We start from the raw sequence: 16860 nt of genomic DNA on the forward strand, positions 1-16860 counted from the left end.
TACTGGGCCAATAGTAACAGAACTGGCTGCCTTACATCCCATATAGGAACCCTATGTACTGGGCCAACTAGGGATGCACCGAATCCACTATTTTGGATTCGGCCGAACCCCCGAATCCTTTGTGAAAGATTCGGCCAAATACCGAATCCGAACCCTACTTTGCATATGCAAATTTGGGGTGGGAAGGGGAAAACATTTTTACTTCCTTGTTTTGTGACGAAAAGTCACGCGATTTACCTCACCACCCCTAATTTCGGCTGAATCCGAATCCTGCTGAAAAAGGCTGAATCCTGGCCGAATCCCGAACCGAATCCTGGATTTGGTGCATCCCTAGGGCCAACACTAATGGAACCCTCTGCCCTGACATCCCAGGTAGAAACCCTATGTACTGGGCCAGCACTAACAACAGAACTGGCTGCCCGCCCTTATGTCCCATATAGGAACCCTATATACTGAGCCAACCCTACCGGAAACCGGCTGCCCTGACATCCCAGGTAGGAACCTAATATTCTAAGCTTTGGTGTCCAAAAGGTAGATTGGGATCTCCCACCATTTAGCTCATGATAAATAGATCTGTATACTGCCAATGCTTCCTTGTTGCTGGCTGGTGCATTGCTTGGTACATATATAAATATAAAATTAAATAGGACGTGACGGGAGCCGTAGAAATGTGCAGTGGTTTCATATGGAGCTAAAAACATGAAATGATTAAGGGATAAGATCAATGGCCCTGTGTCTGCTCTCCCCACTGACACCTACTAGTACTAAGTCATGTAAGGCCTCATTCCCACTGCAGAAAAATCATTCAAATTAATGAGGCTACAAAGAGACACAAGTCTGACAAGTTCCTCTGTATCCAGCAGCCCCCCCCCCCCCATCAATCCCTTCTGTTCTAATTAACAACTAGAACTCTAATTATATATATATGGGGTGGGGGAGAGTTTCCCTGGAAACCCCTTATATCCCAAAAGTTCAGACTCCAAGCTACAAAACCAGCCCAAAACTAGTCAAGAGTCACTTCAAAAGTAGCCCAAAAATAGCACAATATTTGCAGCGAAAAAAGCCAAAACAAGTAAATAAATAAATATATGTCAAAATACGCCTTTTTTTAAATTTTAGATGTTTCCCAAATTTTTCCATGAAGCAGAATGGGACAGATTTGCCCGTCACCAGGGACATAACTACAGAGGGGGCCCAGGAGGTATAGGGGTCCCATAAGACCATAATTCATATACAATTTCAATAAATATTGGTAAAATAGGTCAACCCCTAGACATTTTGATGGCCGGCAGATTTTTACCCCAAAATTGTCTGAAATTGAGGAAAGTCACCGGAAAATGTGAGAATGCTTAACTGGGGTAAAGAGCCCAAAAATCTGATAACTGCCAACTTTTACACAAGTCTGTCCCATTGCATGCTGGGTATTGTAGTCTTACAATAAACTTGGCAGCTGGCAAATTGTTGAACAAAAACTACATTACCCAACATGCATTGGGAGACACACACTTGGCACATTAGGGCACGAAAAAACTTTGTTTTCAAAGCACAGACCAGGAAAGTGTGACTATAGAAACACGGTGTTTGGAATGTAGGGACAATTGACAACAATGCAGGTGTTACAATAACGAAGGACACTCTTTGGAATTCAGTTCAGCAGAACTACAACTCCCGACAGTCTCTGCCATTAGGGCTGGAGATCAAAGAGCCCAGGGCAGGAAGGGTGGGGTTGTTGTCTGAACAAGAGAATAACTGCGAGTGGAAGAGCGGCCTCACATTCCTGCCTGAGGTAAGTAGAACAGGACTAATGGGCAGGCTCTTGCCACTGAGGAGAATGGAATTCCTCGCACAGAGACACTCCCCGCATCACGTGACCGCTCCGCTCTCCCGCAGGAATCGGCCCCTGGGATAATCACGTGATCCAGTGACGTCAGGTTGGGAGAGACAGGAAGTGGGATGCAGAGGTAGCGCCGGAGCCAGAGACAGATTTTGAGTAGCCGGACACCGACCCACTAAACGTGAGGGACACGTCTGCTCTTCCTCCTCCCTTGTGTATTCTCACACGATTTCCCTTTCTACTGTCCCATTCTTCCCCTCTGTCGTGTCTCACATCTCCAGTCACTCTCCCTTTTCCTCATACATTGGTCTCTGTGGCCTTTCTCTTCCCTTTTCTCTTCCCATTCCTCTTCCCTTTGCTTTTTCCTCTTCCCTTTGCTTTTTCCTCTTCCCATTCTCTTCCATTTCTTCTTCCATTTCAATTCCAGCCCGTCTGTGTACGCTCTCCTGCCCCGAACCCCGACTCACACAAACACCCCTAGATCTTCTTTCTTTTTGCACTCGCCCCCATTCATTCTCTGTTTCCCCTGCTCATCTACCCCTCCCCCCCTTGTGCCAATGCCCACCTACCCCTCCTCACTCTCCCTGTGCCTCTGGCCACATAACCCCCTTTATCTCTTGTGCCACTGCCCACCTACCCCTCCTCACTCTCTCCCACCCTCTTCCTCTGCCACTTACCCCACCTCAGCCTTTTTTACCTCTGTCCACTGGACCCTCCTAATCCTTTCCTCTCCGTTGCCCTCTTTGCCTCTACCCACCTCCCCCCTCCCCTTTGACTCTGTGCACCTACTCAATTTAGACCTTTTCCCCATTCCCCCCTTTGCCTACTTCGGCCCCTTACTCTCTTGCCCCTGCAGTGTACACTTACCTCCCCTTATTCTTACACCCTCTTTGCCTGTGACCTCTATAACTACCCTGTTTTCTTTCTGCACCTCTTCCTTCTCTTTCTCCCCCTATAAATCTACCCCATACTATTAACTCTTTAACTACTGCTGCTACCCTCATATACAGGTAACACTTTCATTGCTGCTTCCCTTTAGCCATGTTTGTTCTCCCTTTGCCAATATGGCTTCTTTCCCATCACCCTTTGCTTCTACCTCTAAATCATCCACTTACCTTCCCTGTTGCTTTCCCCTTGCCTCTACCCTCCCTTGCTGTTCATTTTTTTAAAGCCAGTGCCTGTTCTTCCTTCTCTCCATGGCCACTGAGCGTATGAAGGGCCCAGTGCAATGTCGTCTGGCACTTCCAGAGATGAATAAACATGATTTCTAGTGAGCAGTGCAGCAGGCTGGTATACAGAGCGCTGCCTATCAGTAGCTGCTCCGTAGGGCAGGGTTTCTGATAACAGAGAAGTGTATGTGACGTGTAGTTGTACATGCAGGTCTCACCAAGCTGGGCGCTTTCCTTCATGTAAAGGAATTTCATGTACAGACCTGCCACTATCTCTCGCTCGATCACTCAGGGGCAATTAGACGTGTGCTGGCAGTCTGTGCTGTGGGGCTGGGGATATATTATTTGTGTATTTCTTGCTACATTCCTGTAAGAAGTAAACACATCTGTTTGGCTTTAATATTCACTGTTAAAGGGGTGGTTATGTTAACCTTAAAGGAGAAGGAAACCCCCAGGGCGCTAAACCCCTCCCCCCCCCTCCCTCCTCCCCCCCTGGCCTACCTGTCCCCCTGGGCAAATGCCCCTAACTTTTTACTCACCCCTCTGCGCAGGTCCTGTCCACGGAGTTTGCAGTCGCCATCTTCTCCCACGCGCGTCTTCTTCCTGCTCTGACCGGCGTCTTCTGGCGCATGCGCAGTAGGAACAGGTACCGGTACGGCTCTACTGCGCATGCGCCGAATGTCACGAAGTGAAATCGGAAAACTTTGTGACATTCGGCGCATGCGCAGTAGAGCCGTAGCGGTACCTGTTCCTACTGCGCATGCGCCAGAAGACGCCGGTCAGAGCAGGAAGAAGACGCGCCCTGGGGGTTTCCTTCTCCTTTAAGTATGTTTTAGAGTGACCAATTCTAAGCAACATTTCAGTTGGTCTTCAATATTTATTTTTTTATAGTTTCTAAATTATATGTATGCCTTCTTCTTCGGACTCTTTCCATCTTTCAAATGGGGGTCCCTGACGCCATCTAAAAAGCAAATGCTCTGTAAGGCATATAATCAATACATTTTATTGCTCATCTTTCCATTCAGGCCTCTCCTATTCATATCCCAGTCTCTTATTCAAATCAATGTGTGGTTGCTAGGGTCATTTGGACCCCAGCAACTGGATTACTGACATCTGGCAAACTGGAGAGCTGCTGAATAAAAAGCCACATATCTCTGGATCCCATAGATCACTAGCAGGCTATTCCAGGAGGACCTGTATAGAGGAATACATGCAATAGTTAATAACATTAAGCTGGTGTGAAAAGGGTTAATGATTGGACATGGACAGAGCTGCATTGCTAAGGAGACTGATTGTGCCAACATAACTGCGGAGCACAATGGCAGTTGCCTTTGGACGCTGGCAGTTGGATGGCACCGTGATTGTTTCCAGTGGTGCAGCCGTTTTGTTTAATTCCCCCCCTCGTGGTGCCGGGATTCTCCCCACTAAACAACAGATTGTTGTGACTCTGTCTGTGCAGAACTCGGTTCCTCTTTATTCCAGAAAGACGGGCATGTGGCTTACGGGCAGAAATCCAGGAGTTTCTGTTTAGCCGTTAGATCATCAGTCCTGGGATTGAGAGAGGGGACTGTAAACAAGTTTTCATGAGTCAGAACTGACAGTCATTTTATTCTGCTCAGGAGCGAGGGGTCAGTTGTCGCTTTGAACGCTAGTTCGTGTTTCCTAAAAATACTTTTTTTTTTAATTTTTTTTTTAATCCCCTAAAATGCTTTCTGGTTACCGCAGGGTGCACCAATAGACACTGCCCTTCCCTATATCAGTTCCTTCTCTACTTTTATTAGTTTCCCCTTTTCACAGTCTTTCTGACAGAAGTTTATTATATTTTCTTTTATTGTAGTTGTAAAATTCTATTACAAGAACACAGAGACAAGGACTCGGAGATCCTACTGTCCTCCAGAGCTTTGGACACTGCCATTCATATGTATTGAACCCCATTCATATTAGAATACATAAGCCACATAAAGTGCAACCCAGGACATAAGTAGCAGATCACACAGGGCTCTTTGTTCGGCTGTGTGTGCGCAGTTTTACTGGGGGAGTGGGTATTGATAATATATTTTTTTGATATTACCCCCCATTACAGGGGATTGATACAAGGCCAGTGACTATCTGGGCTTTTTTTAGGGATCCGTTTACATTTAGTGTGTGCTACACTTACATGCCACCCACTATAACTCATGCCAGGGGGTTAAAGCATGGTTTGCACAAACTTCCCCTTATCTCAGTGGCCCGTCAGGGGGACCCTCGCCCGCCATTGGCCCGTTAGGGGGACCCTCGCCCGCCATTGGCCCGTCAGGGGGACCCTCGCCCGCCAGTGGCCCGTCAGGGGGAATCTCACCCATCAGTGGCTTATCAGGGGGATCCTCTCCAGTCAGTGGTTCGTCAGGAGGATCCTCGTCCGTCAGTGGCCAGTCAGGGGGATCCTCCCCCACCATTGGCCCGTCAGGGGGACCCTCACCCGTAAGTGGCCCATTGGGGAATCTCACCCATCAGTGGCCTGTCAGGAGGATCCTCGCCCGTCAGTGGACAGTCAGGGGGATCCTCGCCCGTCAGTGGCCAGTCAGGGGGATCCTCAACCCATCAGTGGCCCATTCCAGTTGGCAACGTTTTTTCTAATTAGTCTATGCAAGCTCTGTATAATGGTATTTGTCACTGATATGAAGCTGTTCTCCTATTGTATTATATGGTGTCATTGAGTGGGTGTATGGGAGTTCTGTGTGTGCCACTGCTTCCCACAAAGAATGCAGTTTGCCCTGTTATTTGCCCACTTGCTGTTTGCCGGAAATGCCAGTGTTCGCTGGGATATCTAATTCAGCTCCACTGTATTCCCAGTGTGGTCTGTAGCTCTTATGATGCAGGTTTGTTAGGGTATCTAAGTGATGGAAGGACCTGGAGTAAACAAAACCCCATTTATTTTATCCAAGGCTGAGCCTCTCTAGCTGTTCTAGATCTCCAGCTTCTAGCAGCCATGCAAGGAGAGTCTAAAGGTGGCCACACGGGCAGATAAAGCTGCCGATATCAGTCGTTTGGACCAATTTGACAGCTTATCTGCCCGTGTATGGGGGCTTCCAACGGGTCTTCCTGATCAATATCTGGTCACGATATCGATCAGGAAGGTTTGATTTTTACCCGACCGACCCGTCGGAGCCCCTTGGTGTATCGTAATTCGTTCGTTCGACCATATGGCCGAACTTTCGAATTACCCCCGATTATAGCCATGCCGTTAGTGGCATATCAGGGAAAGATCCGCTCGTTTGTCGATGTCGCCAAACTTTGAGTCTATGGCCAGCTTAAGAGTTGTAGTTCAGTAGCATGAGGCTGCAGAACTATTATATAGCATCAATATTCAACGCCGACAGTCCATTTTGAGAAGTTATTTGTAGGGTGAAGTAGAGATACTTTACTTTTCTCCTGTACCGATATGGGATCTGTTATCCAGGAACCTATTATTCAGAAAGTTCTGAATTACGGGGATGGCTGTCTCCCATTATAAACAAACAATCCAAATGATTAAAAATGATTGAGTAATAAAAAGGAGCAATAACAATACATTTGTAGCCTTACAGAGAATTTGTTTTTTTAGATGGGGTCAGAGACCCCCATTTGAAAGCTGGGAAGAGAAGAAAAAAGCAATAATTAAAAAAAAAAAAACTATAAGAAATAATGCAGACCAACACTTCTTTGTCCTTCTTAGATCAGTTTTAGGAAAATAAATGAAGATGATTATTTTATACATAGATACAAACAATTAAAAAAAACATGTGACACTGCAGTTCTCCTTTAACAAAGTCCTTGAATATGGATTTTTATTTCCTCCAGATGTGGAAATCCGCCGCCGGGCTCTCTCTCTCCATCTCCACAGATGAGACAGACGACTGGGAGACAGATCCAGATTTTGTGGTAAGTAGAAAGGCCTATAGGGTGGGATCATCCCTTGGAATGAGCAGCATGCTGGGCGGCCATCTTTGAAATGGCCTTAGGGCTGACTTTATCTTGTTAGCTGCCCTAGGCCAATCTGTTGTGCCAATTAGCCCCAAACCCTGCTTCACATGTGTATTTACAGAAATGAATGATTAATCCCCTTGCAGTGGTGTAACTAGAGTGCGCAAAAAAGAGGTGCCAGGCACGCTCCGTTCCCCATCCTACCGCCTTATTCCCGCCCCACCCACGGTCCTCACAGACTCCGCCCATGTCCCACCTGACTCCACCCATGTCCCGCCTGAATCAGACCACCTCCTGGCCGACTTGCTTCCCCCTTCCTTGTCAGCCTCCTTAAATCAAAGCATAAGAACTCCGCCCAGGTAAATTGTATTCATTATTTCAAAATAGGGGTTTTCACCTCTCTGGGACCAGGCCTGTGTTGCCTTTCCACTATCCCGAGCCTGCTTGGGGTATAAAGGTGCACATGTGCTGAGAAAGGTGGGGTACTGCAGTAGAACCCCGATTTTACGTTTTCCCAGATTTTATGTTGTTTTTCCATAGTCCCTTCATGTTCTAATGCATTTCAATAGGAGTGTTTCCCCGGGTTTTAAGTTGTAAGTTTTGTTTTCCCAAATGTATCACCCTTCTCCCTTGTCAATCACTCTAATTTTAAGCAAAAACCCTTTTACTTTTAGTGTTTAGACTTTTGAAACGTATGACATGCTGCACATTCTGCAGGAACCTGCAAGAAGGTTTAAGGGACCGGGGCACAAGACTCAGTCCAGAGAGGCAGGAGTAAGGGACCGTGGTACTTCCTAATTACGTGTCCATAACACATTTCCCTTATTTTAAGTTTCTTTTTTTTTTCTCTCCATGGTCCCTTGAAAAATGTGAAACTGGGGGTTCTACTGTATATGCTCAATCAGTCTCTGGTTCCCCTGCTGTTACGGATCTGGTCATTCGCAGTCTCTAGTGATGTGTGGGCCGGCCTGATACCCGCGGGTCGGGTGAGTTCCGGCCGACCTCGCACGCTGCTTTCCAGGGCAGGTTGAGCTCTACTGGCTCCTCTCCCCGCCCGTGACCTTCCAAATGCGGTTTCCGACTTCCAGGTTGATCCTCTCACCCGTCCCTTTTGTGGCGTCATCTTTGCCGCGGGTCTATAAGAGGAATTCGGGCTCGGGCGGGTGGCGTGCGGGAAAAGCCTGACCTGCACATCGCTAGTGGTCACCAAGGATTTCCTTGAATCATTGTCCTTAAGGTGGCCATACACACCGATATTGTCGTACGAAATTAATTTTTGTACGATATTCAGGGTTGGGGGGCCCCCAGTTGTTTCAATCACTGATCCCCTGTAGAGTCATCCCTCTTATATCCACTTGCACCAGACACAATGAACTGCCTCTAATAGAACATTTCTAGGTATTTATTCTGCACACGGATGTGGGCAAACTCCAGAGGAAGTTGAATATTTTGAGAAGCTGAAGAAAGCCACCGACGACTACAAGAATTTAGTGCAGAAGCCGCTATGGGTGTAAAGCTGCTCAGTTATATACAGATGGAAACCAGGCCCCCGTGTTTATAATTGAGCATAGAATTCATAATAATGTGATTAGTTTTTATTAATAAAAACCAACTATTTTGTATGATGTTTCTATGTGTGTCCATTTGAGGAATGTTCCATTATCAGATCCCAACCCTCTGCCACATGTCCTACTGAATATATAGATCTATAAAACTGTGTTTGGATTTGCTGTTTGATTCTTTTTCCTGCTTAGATCTGAAATACCCGAAATATGCTCCCCGGCTCATTCTTTGAGAGGTGGACTAGTCTGGCCAATGGACTGTACAAGAGCAGGGAGCTGATCAGTGGCTACTTCAGTCAAGGGTCCATTTCAAACCTGCCCAGATACATATGGTTGAGTTTCAATCAGATATGAATGGGGTTGGCATATCACCAGCCTAACCAGTGATATAGCAGCCGAGACTGGGACCAGTGTTACACATTTAACCAGCAATGTATTTGCTCATAAATGTATAATTCCCTGATGTACCACCCCTGTCCTGTCCCTCCCCAATCCCTGCCTCCAGCTCCGCTTCTTTCCCTTCTTCCTATAATCCCCTGCTCCCTTATCGACCATATTTTCTCCCGAACCACCCCCTCATTGTCCCTCCCCTTTCTGTACAGCCAGATTTTTTTCCAAAATGGTGACAACCGTAGATATTGGTCAGGCAGGACCTTCTGAGGGCCCATGTATGATAATGTCCCTGGCACAGCACAAGCCCAGTATAATGCCTCTTCTGAGCTGACTGGACTGTGCTGGCACCCAGCCTAAATCAGTGCAATGGACTGTGAAAACCTGTTGGTGGCGCCTACTCCCACGAACAGCGTCTCCTATTTCCCCTGCTCATGTATGTCAGTGGGCATGGGTATTCTACTACTTCATTCTAAAGCATGGGGGCAACACCATCCAGCAGGGAGGCAGCAAGATCAACGTGTGATTCTTTAAAGGCCTGGGCCCAACAGAACTTAGAAGCTTCATATGGCTGTACATTAACGTAACCCTTGCTCTGTCTACTGCCCGCCACTCTGTCTTATAAAAGGGCAAGTAAATCAAGTACTAAACATAAACTGCATGGATTAATATCAGGGCAGGGGGCTGCTGTACTGCCTCTCATGCCCAACAGCCGTGTCATTGGTAAAGTTACATCCCTCCACTTCAGCAGAACAAACCTTCCTGGTGACTCTGGACGGACCCTCCTCTTCCCATTTTCCCAAAGGGAGTGATATGTGCAGTGAACCTCTGAGGAGCAGTTTACTATGGTAAAATATTCACTTTGAATCAAAATATAGAGTAAATTATGTACGTCTTACTTTGGCCCAGGGCTCCTTGAATTTCCAGTGGCCAATAATATCCCGCCTGTTATCAGTAGACCAATCAGGGGATGGACTGATGCCCAATGGAACATCACACAGACCTGCCCTTCCTCAGCCCAAATAATACCAAAGGCAACTTTATCATGGGAGATATGTCTTCTAATGACAGTGGCATGTTTATGGGTCAGCTCTTTCTAGATCCAATGAGTCTGTTTCTCCTTGGCCCAAAGAATACTAATGGAAGTGACATGTATATCCAAGTCCCTGCTAGGCCCAAAATAACATATTAATAAGTCAGCACCTTCTGAACCCAGTCTTGTAATGTACTAATCCCAGTGATATGTTTATATAAACTATATATCATTTGTATGTGATTGATTGACCAAACCTCTGGCATCAATGCAGATCAGTAGGACTAGGTCCAGACATGGCTTATCCCCTTCTTATATTTCTTCATCCTTGGCATCTCCTTTCACCAATTTCTCCCACCCCTGCCTCTTGATTCCACCTTCACTTTTCAGTGACCCTTTTCCCTTGCACTAGAGGTCTCCCTCCTCTGTAATGTTCCCTGGCAATACTATAGAACTATAACAAATGCAAGAACACCAATGAAATGTGTATTAACATATTTATTTATAAAGTGATTGTTTTATTTATGCATTTTAGATTAATTCATACTAATTTAGGTTGGGAAGGACTCACATTCATTAGGTTCAAGTTGTAAAAGGGATCTTCCTATTTAGAAGTTGATCCAGAGGAAGGCGAAAAACCCCATCTGATGCCGGAGCCAATTTGCCTCAGAGGGGGAAAAAATTCCTTCCTGACTCCCAAAGGGCAATCGGACAAGTCCCTGGATCAACTTATACTAAGAGTTTATGTCCGTATCAGTACTAAGAGTTTATGTGAGGGTTTAGAGTAGGAGATGTGACTGGTTGTTGAGTGGAAGGCTGGAAAGGATAGAAAGACAATTTGAAAAAGGAGAAAGGAGAAACCACTGAGGAAATGGTGTTAGGAGATTGCAGGGGGGAAGCAAAAGAAAAAAATAGAGAAGAGAAGCCTCTGTGTAGGGGGCAGGGGGCATCATTATTAGTGTGTGGTGGTGACTAAATGTCTTGTTATTGGTGGAATGGAAGAAAAAATGGAGGTACAGGAAGAAGGGTGAGGATTCAAAGATATTTTAAAGAGGAGAAACGCTTGATGATCTGTAAATAAAAGAAGATATTGGTGGAGGTGTGTTAGCACAAGGACAGAACCTATGGGTAGAGGTAAAATATGGGATAAGGGCTGGTGGTGGAGCTAAAGTTAAGTGAAAAGTCCTTGGGTGGAGCAGTGGTAATTGGATACTAATGAAAACTAAGGTCCTAATAGTGGAGCTATGGTGTGAATGCTGCTAGTGGAGCTGTAGAGGTGGAGATGAATGTTGGAGCTATGGTGGCTATGTGTGAAAAGTAGATGCTTAAGGCAAGATGTTGGAGTTGTAGTAGTCTGCAAAAAAAGGAAGATGGTTGGAACTATGGAACTACAGTTGAAAAGTGAGGTGGTGATGTGGCCCTTGAAAGTGAGACTGCTGGGGGAGTGATGTAAACTGAAGACACCACTGGTGGCGATGTGGTAGTCAGAAAAGAATATGAATATGGAGCTACAGAAGGATATAAAGTCCCTGCTGGTGGAGTTGCGGGAATCTTGAAGTCCCCACTGGTTGAACTGCAGTAGCCTGAAAGGAGATGTTGCTGGTGGAGCTGCAGATGCCACTGGATCTGTATGAGAAAAAAGTATGTCAGTCAGTAATAGATCATCATGAATTCTCATTCAGAGGCATGGCATTAATGCACAAGCCTTATTCATTAGAGTTTTTCTCCCAGGCTGATGCTCCTTTTAGAAATAAATGCACTGACCATGGAAATAGGAAATAATGCCTGAATTTTCTCAATCACATTCTACCCTGTTGTGTTATTGTGCGGTTGCTGGAGTGAGGTTAATGCCCATCAGCACAGAAATCCTTGATTCAACCCCTACTGCCCTGGGGAGGATTGTGACCAAGAAATGTACTTGTACTTGAGCATCTTCTAGCCGAAACCCACCTCTTGTGCACAGTGAGGATTCGGGTCGTACCAAGTAGACACCCACCAGACAGCAGGGGATCAAATTGCTATTTGTCTACCAGCTGAGAACCATTGTACAGGGATACTGACAGGTCCGGATTTGTGGCGAGGCCACATAGGCCCGAGCCTAGGGCGCCAAAAAATAGGGGCGGCATGCCCCCCAGCCGCATTATGGGGACTTGCGCTTTTTCACCGGCGCGCTGGGAAGGGGAAGTGTAGATGGGCGCTAGGACTTCGCGGCCGCCTGGTCGGACATCGCGGCTTAGGGGCGGCAGGCAAACAAATCCGCCGCTTGATACTGAATGGAAATGGGACCTTACCCTGTGGATGTTTCTTTTTCCTCTGCTGTGATTTAGGAATCTCATTCTGGGCTGTTGATGTAATTGGCCACAAGATCACTAACAGGAGAAGCCCTCCAGGGCCATTTGCAGAGCTGCTTCTTGTTCTGCCGATGTCCGTGTGCAGAAGTCATAAGCGAGCCGCAGGGTCCAGAGAGCTCTTTCCTTCAGTCCTGTATAGGGAAAAATCATATTTGTCATTCATGAATACTAATTACAGTTTGTAAATGATTCATAAACAAAAAATAAAGACTGAAGACCAAATGCAAATTGTCTTAGAACGCCATTGTCACCATTAAACTAAAATATAATATTAAGCTATAGAACCCCTTAAAACATGTTTATTTTTCCCAGTGCCATTATGGTAAAAACAACTCTTGCAGCTGTTGAGTTACACTGTGTGATGGTGCAGTCGTATCAAATATAATGGATTCCCTCACCTTTCTTGGCCGGCCGGTTCTGCAGAGTCCGGAGATGGTTTTCAATCTCAGCCCTGATGATCTTCTTAGGCGGCAGTTGGGTGACAAATGGGTGCTGCAGGAGTTCTTCAGCACTCCCTCTCTCCGAAGGATCCTTCTTCAGACACGACTCCAAGAAGGACACGAAATGTTGTGACCTGGAAAAAAAGAGATTTTAGCTAGCAAAAAAAATCCCCAGATCATTATTTCCAGATTCCCGAAGCTTTGACCCAGTAATCAATAGCTATACCCCAGAATATACATATATTTTGCAGTATATCTATCTATCTATCTATCTATCTATCTATCTATCTCTATTTATTTATCTATCTATTTTGATTTGATCTCTTTAGGGAGAAGTGAGACCCATAGTATTACAGCATTACACATTATAGAAATCTTCTCCCAAAGTTTTGTCCCTACTGACTATGCCTTACCTTGTGCACTTTTTCATCTCCAATTTGTACCTGTATGTTAGCCTCCCAGTCCCATCCACTTAGACTGTGAGCTCTACGGGGTAGGGACCTCCTTCCCACTATGTCTCTTACCACATTTAAGCTCTTTGTCCTATGATTCTGTATATATTTATTATGTGATTTGTCTCCCCCATGGATACTTTTATATATATTGTACTTTTATGCACTGTACAGCCATGCAGCTCCTTAACAGCGCTTTACAAATAAAGTTATACATACATCCATACAAGTGTTCCTAAACCCAAGATTCCCCACCACTATCCCAAACTGGTCAACAAGGGTATAACAAAGGATATAAGTGGCAAATCTAATGTCTATAAGGCTATGAGGGACAAGGTAAGGTTCTGTGATTTTCCCACACCCTCTCCTGACTGCACCATAGTGCACATGGCCTGTAATCTCACAGTAGTGGGGCCCATAGTTATACTGTTATGCCCCTGAGACATAGACACTGATTATATACATAAAATAGATCATATCCACTCTGCATTCATCTATATTTCCCTGAAAACACACATATCCCTGCCTGCATCTCATGGGCCACATTTAAACTCTGCAGTAGAAAACCCTCTATTTATATTTAGGAGGTATTTAAACAAAATACACATCCCCCTGAGCTGAGACTGAAATCTCCCCATTATCCCAAATTTGTACAGACAAGGGGCATGGTGAGGGCAGACTGTGGAAGTGGATATAGGAGTTGCCAACAAGTGTTAATAAGAAAATGTGGGGAGTTCCATGTCTGCAAGCGCAGGTACAATGTACAGTGACACGAGCTGGGACCGACTCACCAGTTGTTTGATTGAAGCCTCGGTGGTTGGGCTTCTCTAATCAGGTGCTCCACCGGGTATTCATCTGCGTATGCTAAAAGTGAAAAACATATATATCAGGCCCATCCAACATGTCTAGAAGTTAGTTATTTAATCTACAGAAAACATTCTTTTTTTGCTGGAAATTGCAAATCACCCCAAATTCCTCCCATTCTGATATAGAACCTCTGCTGCTCAATGTATAAAATAAAGTAGCCACAATTGTTGTGATTCACTTACGTGGTTTTCCCTCAGCCATTTCGATGGCGGTTATGCCCAGCGACCAGATGTCACACTGCAAAAGACACACAAAGAGCATTAGAAGGAGAGAATTGGGTTAGTGGCTGTTTAATAAAATCTAAAAAAAATCTTAAAAAAGGCTACACTTATATAATTCTTTTTTAGAAACATATATTATCATGGGTGCAAAAGTACACGCCATTCTCCTTAACTCAATTATGGCCAGAACAGAACAGAATACAACTTCTAAAATAGCCCAATGCACCGCCTCGTAAATGAACACAATATAAAAGTGTAAAAATGCTTTATTATATATAAACGTGTATACAGCAATACATCTCCATTACAAACAATAGCAGTTACAGAACACCAGCGTCACATTGCAAATGAGCAAATATATTAAAGCAGACACATTGTGCAAACAGTTAAGAAACCCAACATTTCAGGAAAACTCCTTTCTCTCCATGAGAAAATGACTGCGTCTATGTCCCATTAGGACTGATAAGTAAATGCTCGGTGTTGTTACAAGTATTATAAGTACAACATACTTTGGTGTCGTACGCCAGGCGCTGGCCCTTCTGCCTTATGGCCTCGGGTGCCATCCAATGTGCAGTCCCGTCTGCTTCGTGGCACAATCCAGTCTGGGGGTCCAGGTCCCAGCTGTTTCCAAAGTCGACTGAAATGACAAATACAAATGATTAATGGAAAATAACTTGTTTAACCACAATAATATAGAAACCTGAATTATGAAAGCCCCTGACTCCATATTCACGTTAGCTCCCCATCATCCATTACTCTTATAACTGTAAGTTTTACTCACTGGTCTTCACTTTGGCCGTCTCTGTGAGCATGATGTTCAGGCTCTTGATGTCTCTATGAACGGCCCGGTTCTTGTGGATGTGGTGCAGCCCCTGGGGAGATTGAGATGTAGGTTATAAGACTTTAACAGACATAAGACTAAACAACAAAGAGATTGTATATATATAATTTATGCAATTAAAGAAGAGGCATTAAGGGGTAAATCTGGCCTTACCTTTAAAACCTCCTTGCAGACATAGCCAATCCAGGTCTCCTTCAGGGATTGGCCATTGGTCCTGCTGATGAGGGTGTGGAGAGAGCCGCCACCACAGTACTCGAGAACAATCTGCAATATATAGAAATTATTTCAGGTCATGTATTCTATCACTTCCAGTGGAGATTGAGAGGAAAGAACACGATACAGTAAATCATTTCTTACTTCCAAGTGCTCCGATGAGCACTCCGTGAGTGGAGCCCTGTAGTAAGCTCCATAGTAAGAGGCGATGTTCTTGTGGCCTCCGAACTGCTGGAGAAACTTCAGCTCCCTCATGACTGACTCTTCATCCTGGAGTGGAATAATAGAAATCCCTTTAGGTCACATAGGCAACTACACAAATAGGATTGATATATAGAGATTGGAATTATAAAGATACAGTACTCGGCTGATGTTGGCGATCTTCACCGCTACCACGCCTCTTCGATGGTGTCGTCCCTGTAATACAGACAGAAAGGTTGACTTATATACAAGTAGGAAAGAGAGGGTCTAATGCAGCCCCCAAACCAGAAGCTTGATATGTCTGCCTAAATCATTGTGTGATTGTGTCTAGTGATCACAATCTTGTTCAGTTCCCCTACTCTAATTGGTTGGTCTCTTACCTTGTAGACTTCTCCGGTGCCGCCTTCTCCAAGAAGCACATCCTTGGTCAGCCGACCATCAGGAGGCTGGAAAAGAAAAAAGAAGGATTTTATTGATAACATAATATTCCCCAGGGTACAAAACATGTCTCACTTCCGGCAGTAGCGGCCAGTGTTTTACCCTCCTTTCTACTCACCTTATAAATCTCGGAGAGGGATCTGGATTCCGCCTGTGGCTGAAGGAGAAGAGAAAGATTCAATTACATTCTATACTTTATTTGTTCTCTATACAGCAAAACCCTAAATTCAGATAAAACAGTAGCAGTTGCCTTACCTTCCCCCAGGGGGCGCAGAATATCATTGCGCCCAAGTTTTTTAGCTCTTAAAAGAGCTGTTGGTTTAAAAAGATGATATCAGCTGACGTCAAAGGAAGATGGTTTTTCCAAACGCCAAAAATCAGATGGAATATCGCTGAATATCTCTATATAACAATCACTGCTAAATCGCTCGGAAAATCGCTTCGAAAACGCTATAAAAACGCTTCGTCGCTTGGAAATTTCACTGTGTGGAGACATAGAAAGAAAGAAGAGATTGTGAGCTCACATGCACCAGCCCTCTCTGCTATACGTATCAGGATTCACAGGTTGCAGCATTTCCCTGTATTGGCACCATCAATTCTTCCCTCTATTATAATATGAAGCCCAGTCCCTACTGAAATACAGACTCTAAACATCATGATATCACAGAAAAAGGACTAGTACAGGCAGCAGGTCTGACAAGGGATGCTGGGATTTGTAGGTCAGTAACAGCTAAAAGACCACAGGTTGCTGGTCTGACAAGGGATGCTGGGATTTGTGGTTCAGTAACAGTTAGAAAACCATAAGCTGCTGGTCTGGCAATGGATGCTGGGATTTGTACTATAGGCTGGTTTGACAAGGGATTCTGGAATTTGTACTATAGGCTAAAGGTCTGACAAGGGATGCTG

At 45.0% G+C, this 16860-nt stretch overlaps 2 protein-coding genes across 7 annotated transcripts in view; one reads left to right on the forward strand and one right to left on the reverse strand.

Annotated features, from left to right (window-relative positions):
* The first annotated feature begins 1217 nt into the window (after window positions 1–1217).
* Window positions 1218–16860, forward strand: part of astl2a.S (astacin-like metallo-endopeptidase 2 gene a S homeolog) — a 265316-nt gene continuing 249673 nt past the window's right edge. Inside the window, exons 1-3 of one of the 6 annotated variants that reach the window (XM_041560924.1) lie at window positions 1221–1786; window positions 1891–2015; window positions 6823–6903. The gene's annotated coding sequence lies outside the window, so the exon portion shown is untranslated. The other 5 variants (XR_005960803.1, XR_005960804.1, XM_041560923.1 and 2 more) reach the window with 5 other exon arrangements.
* Window positions 10414–16236, reverse strand: LOC121393435 (traf2 and NCK-interacting protein kinase-like). Its single transcript, XM_041561925.1, has 13 exons — window positions 16210–16236; window positions 16073–16111; window positions 15897–15962; window positions 15679–15732; window positions 15460–15585; window positions 15256–15366; window positions 15043–15133; window positions 14771–14898; window positions 14223–14277; window positions 13965–14037; window positions 12680–12855; window positions 12222–12412; window positions 10414–11556 (listed from the first exon to the last, which is right to left on the reverse strand). Exons 1-12 carry the CDS (start codon window positions 16234–16236, stop codon window positions 12300–12302), a joined length of 1059 nt encoding a protein of 352 aa, XP_041417859.1. The 3' UTR covers window positions 10414–11556; window positions 12222–12299.

The sequence above is a fragment of the Xenopus laevis genome, chromosome 4S, assembly GCF_017654675.1.
Source record: "Xenopus laevis strain J_2021 chromosome 4S, Xenopus_laevis_v10.1, whole genome shotgun sequence".
In the NCBI taxonomy this organism is placed as follows: domain Eukaryota; kingdom Metazoa; phylum Chordata; class Amphibia; order Anura; family Pipidae; genus Xenopus; species Xenopus laevis.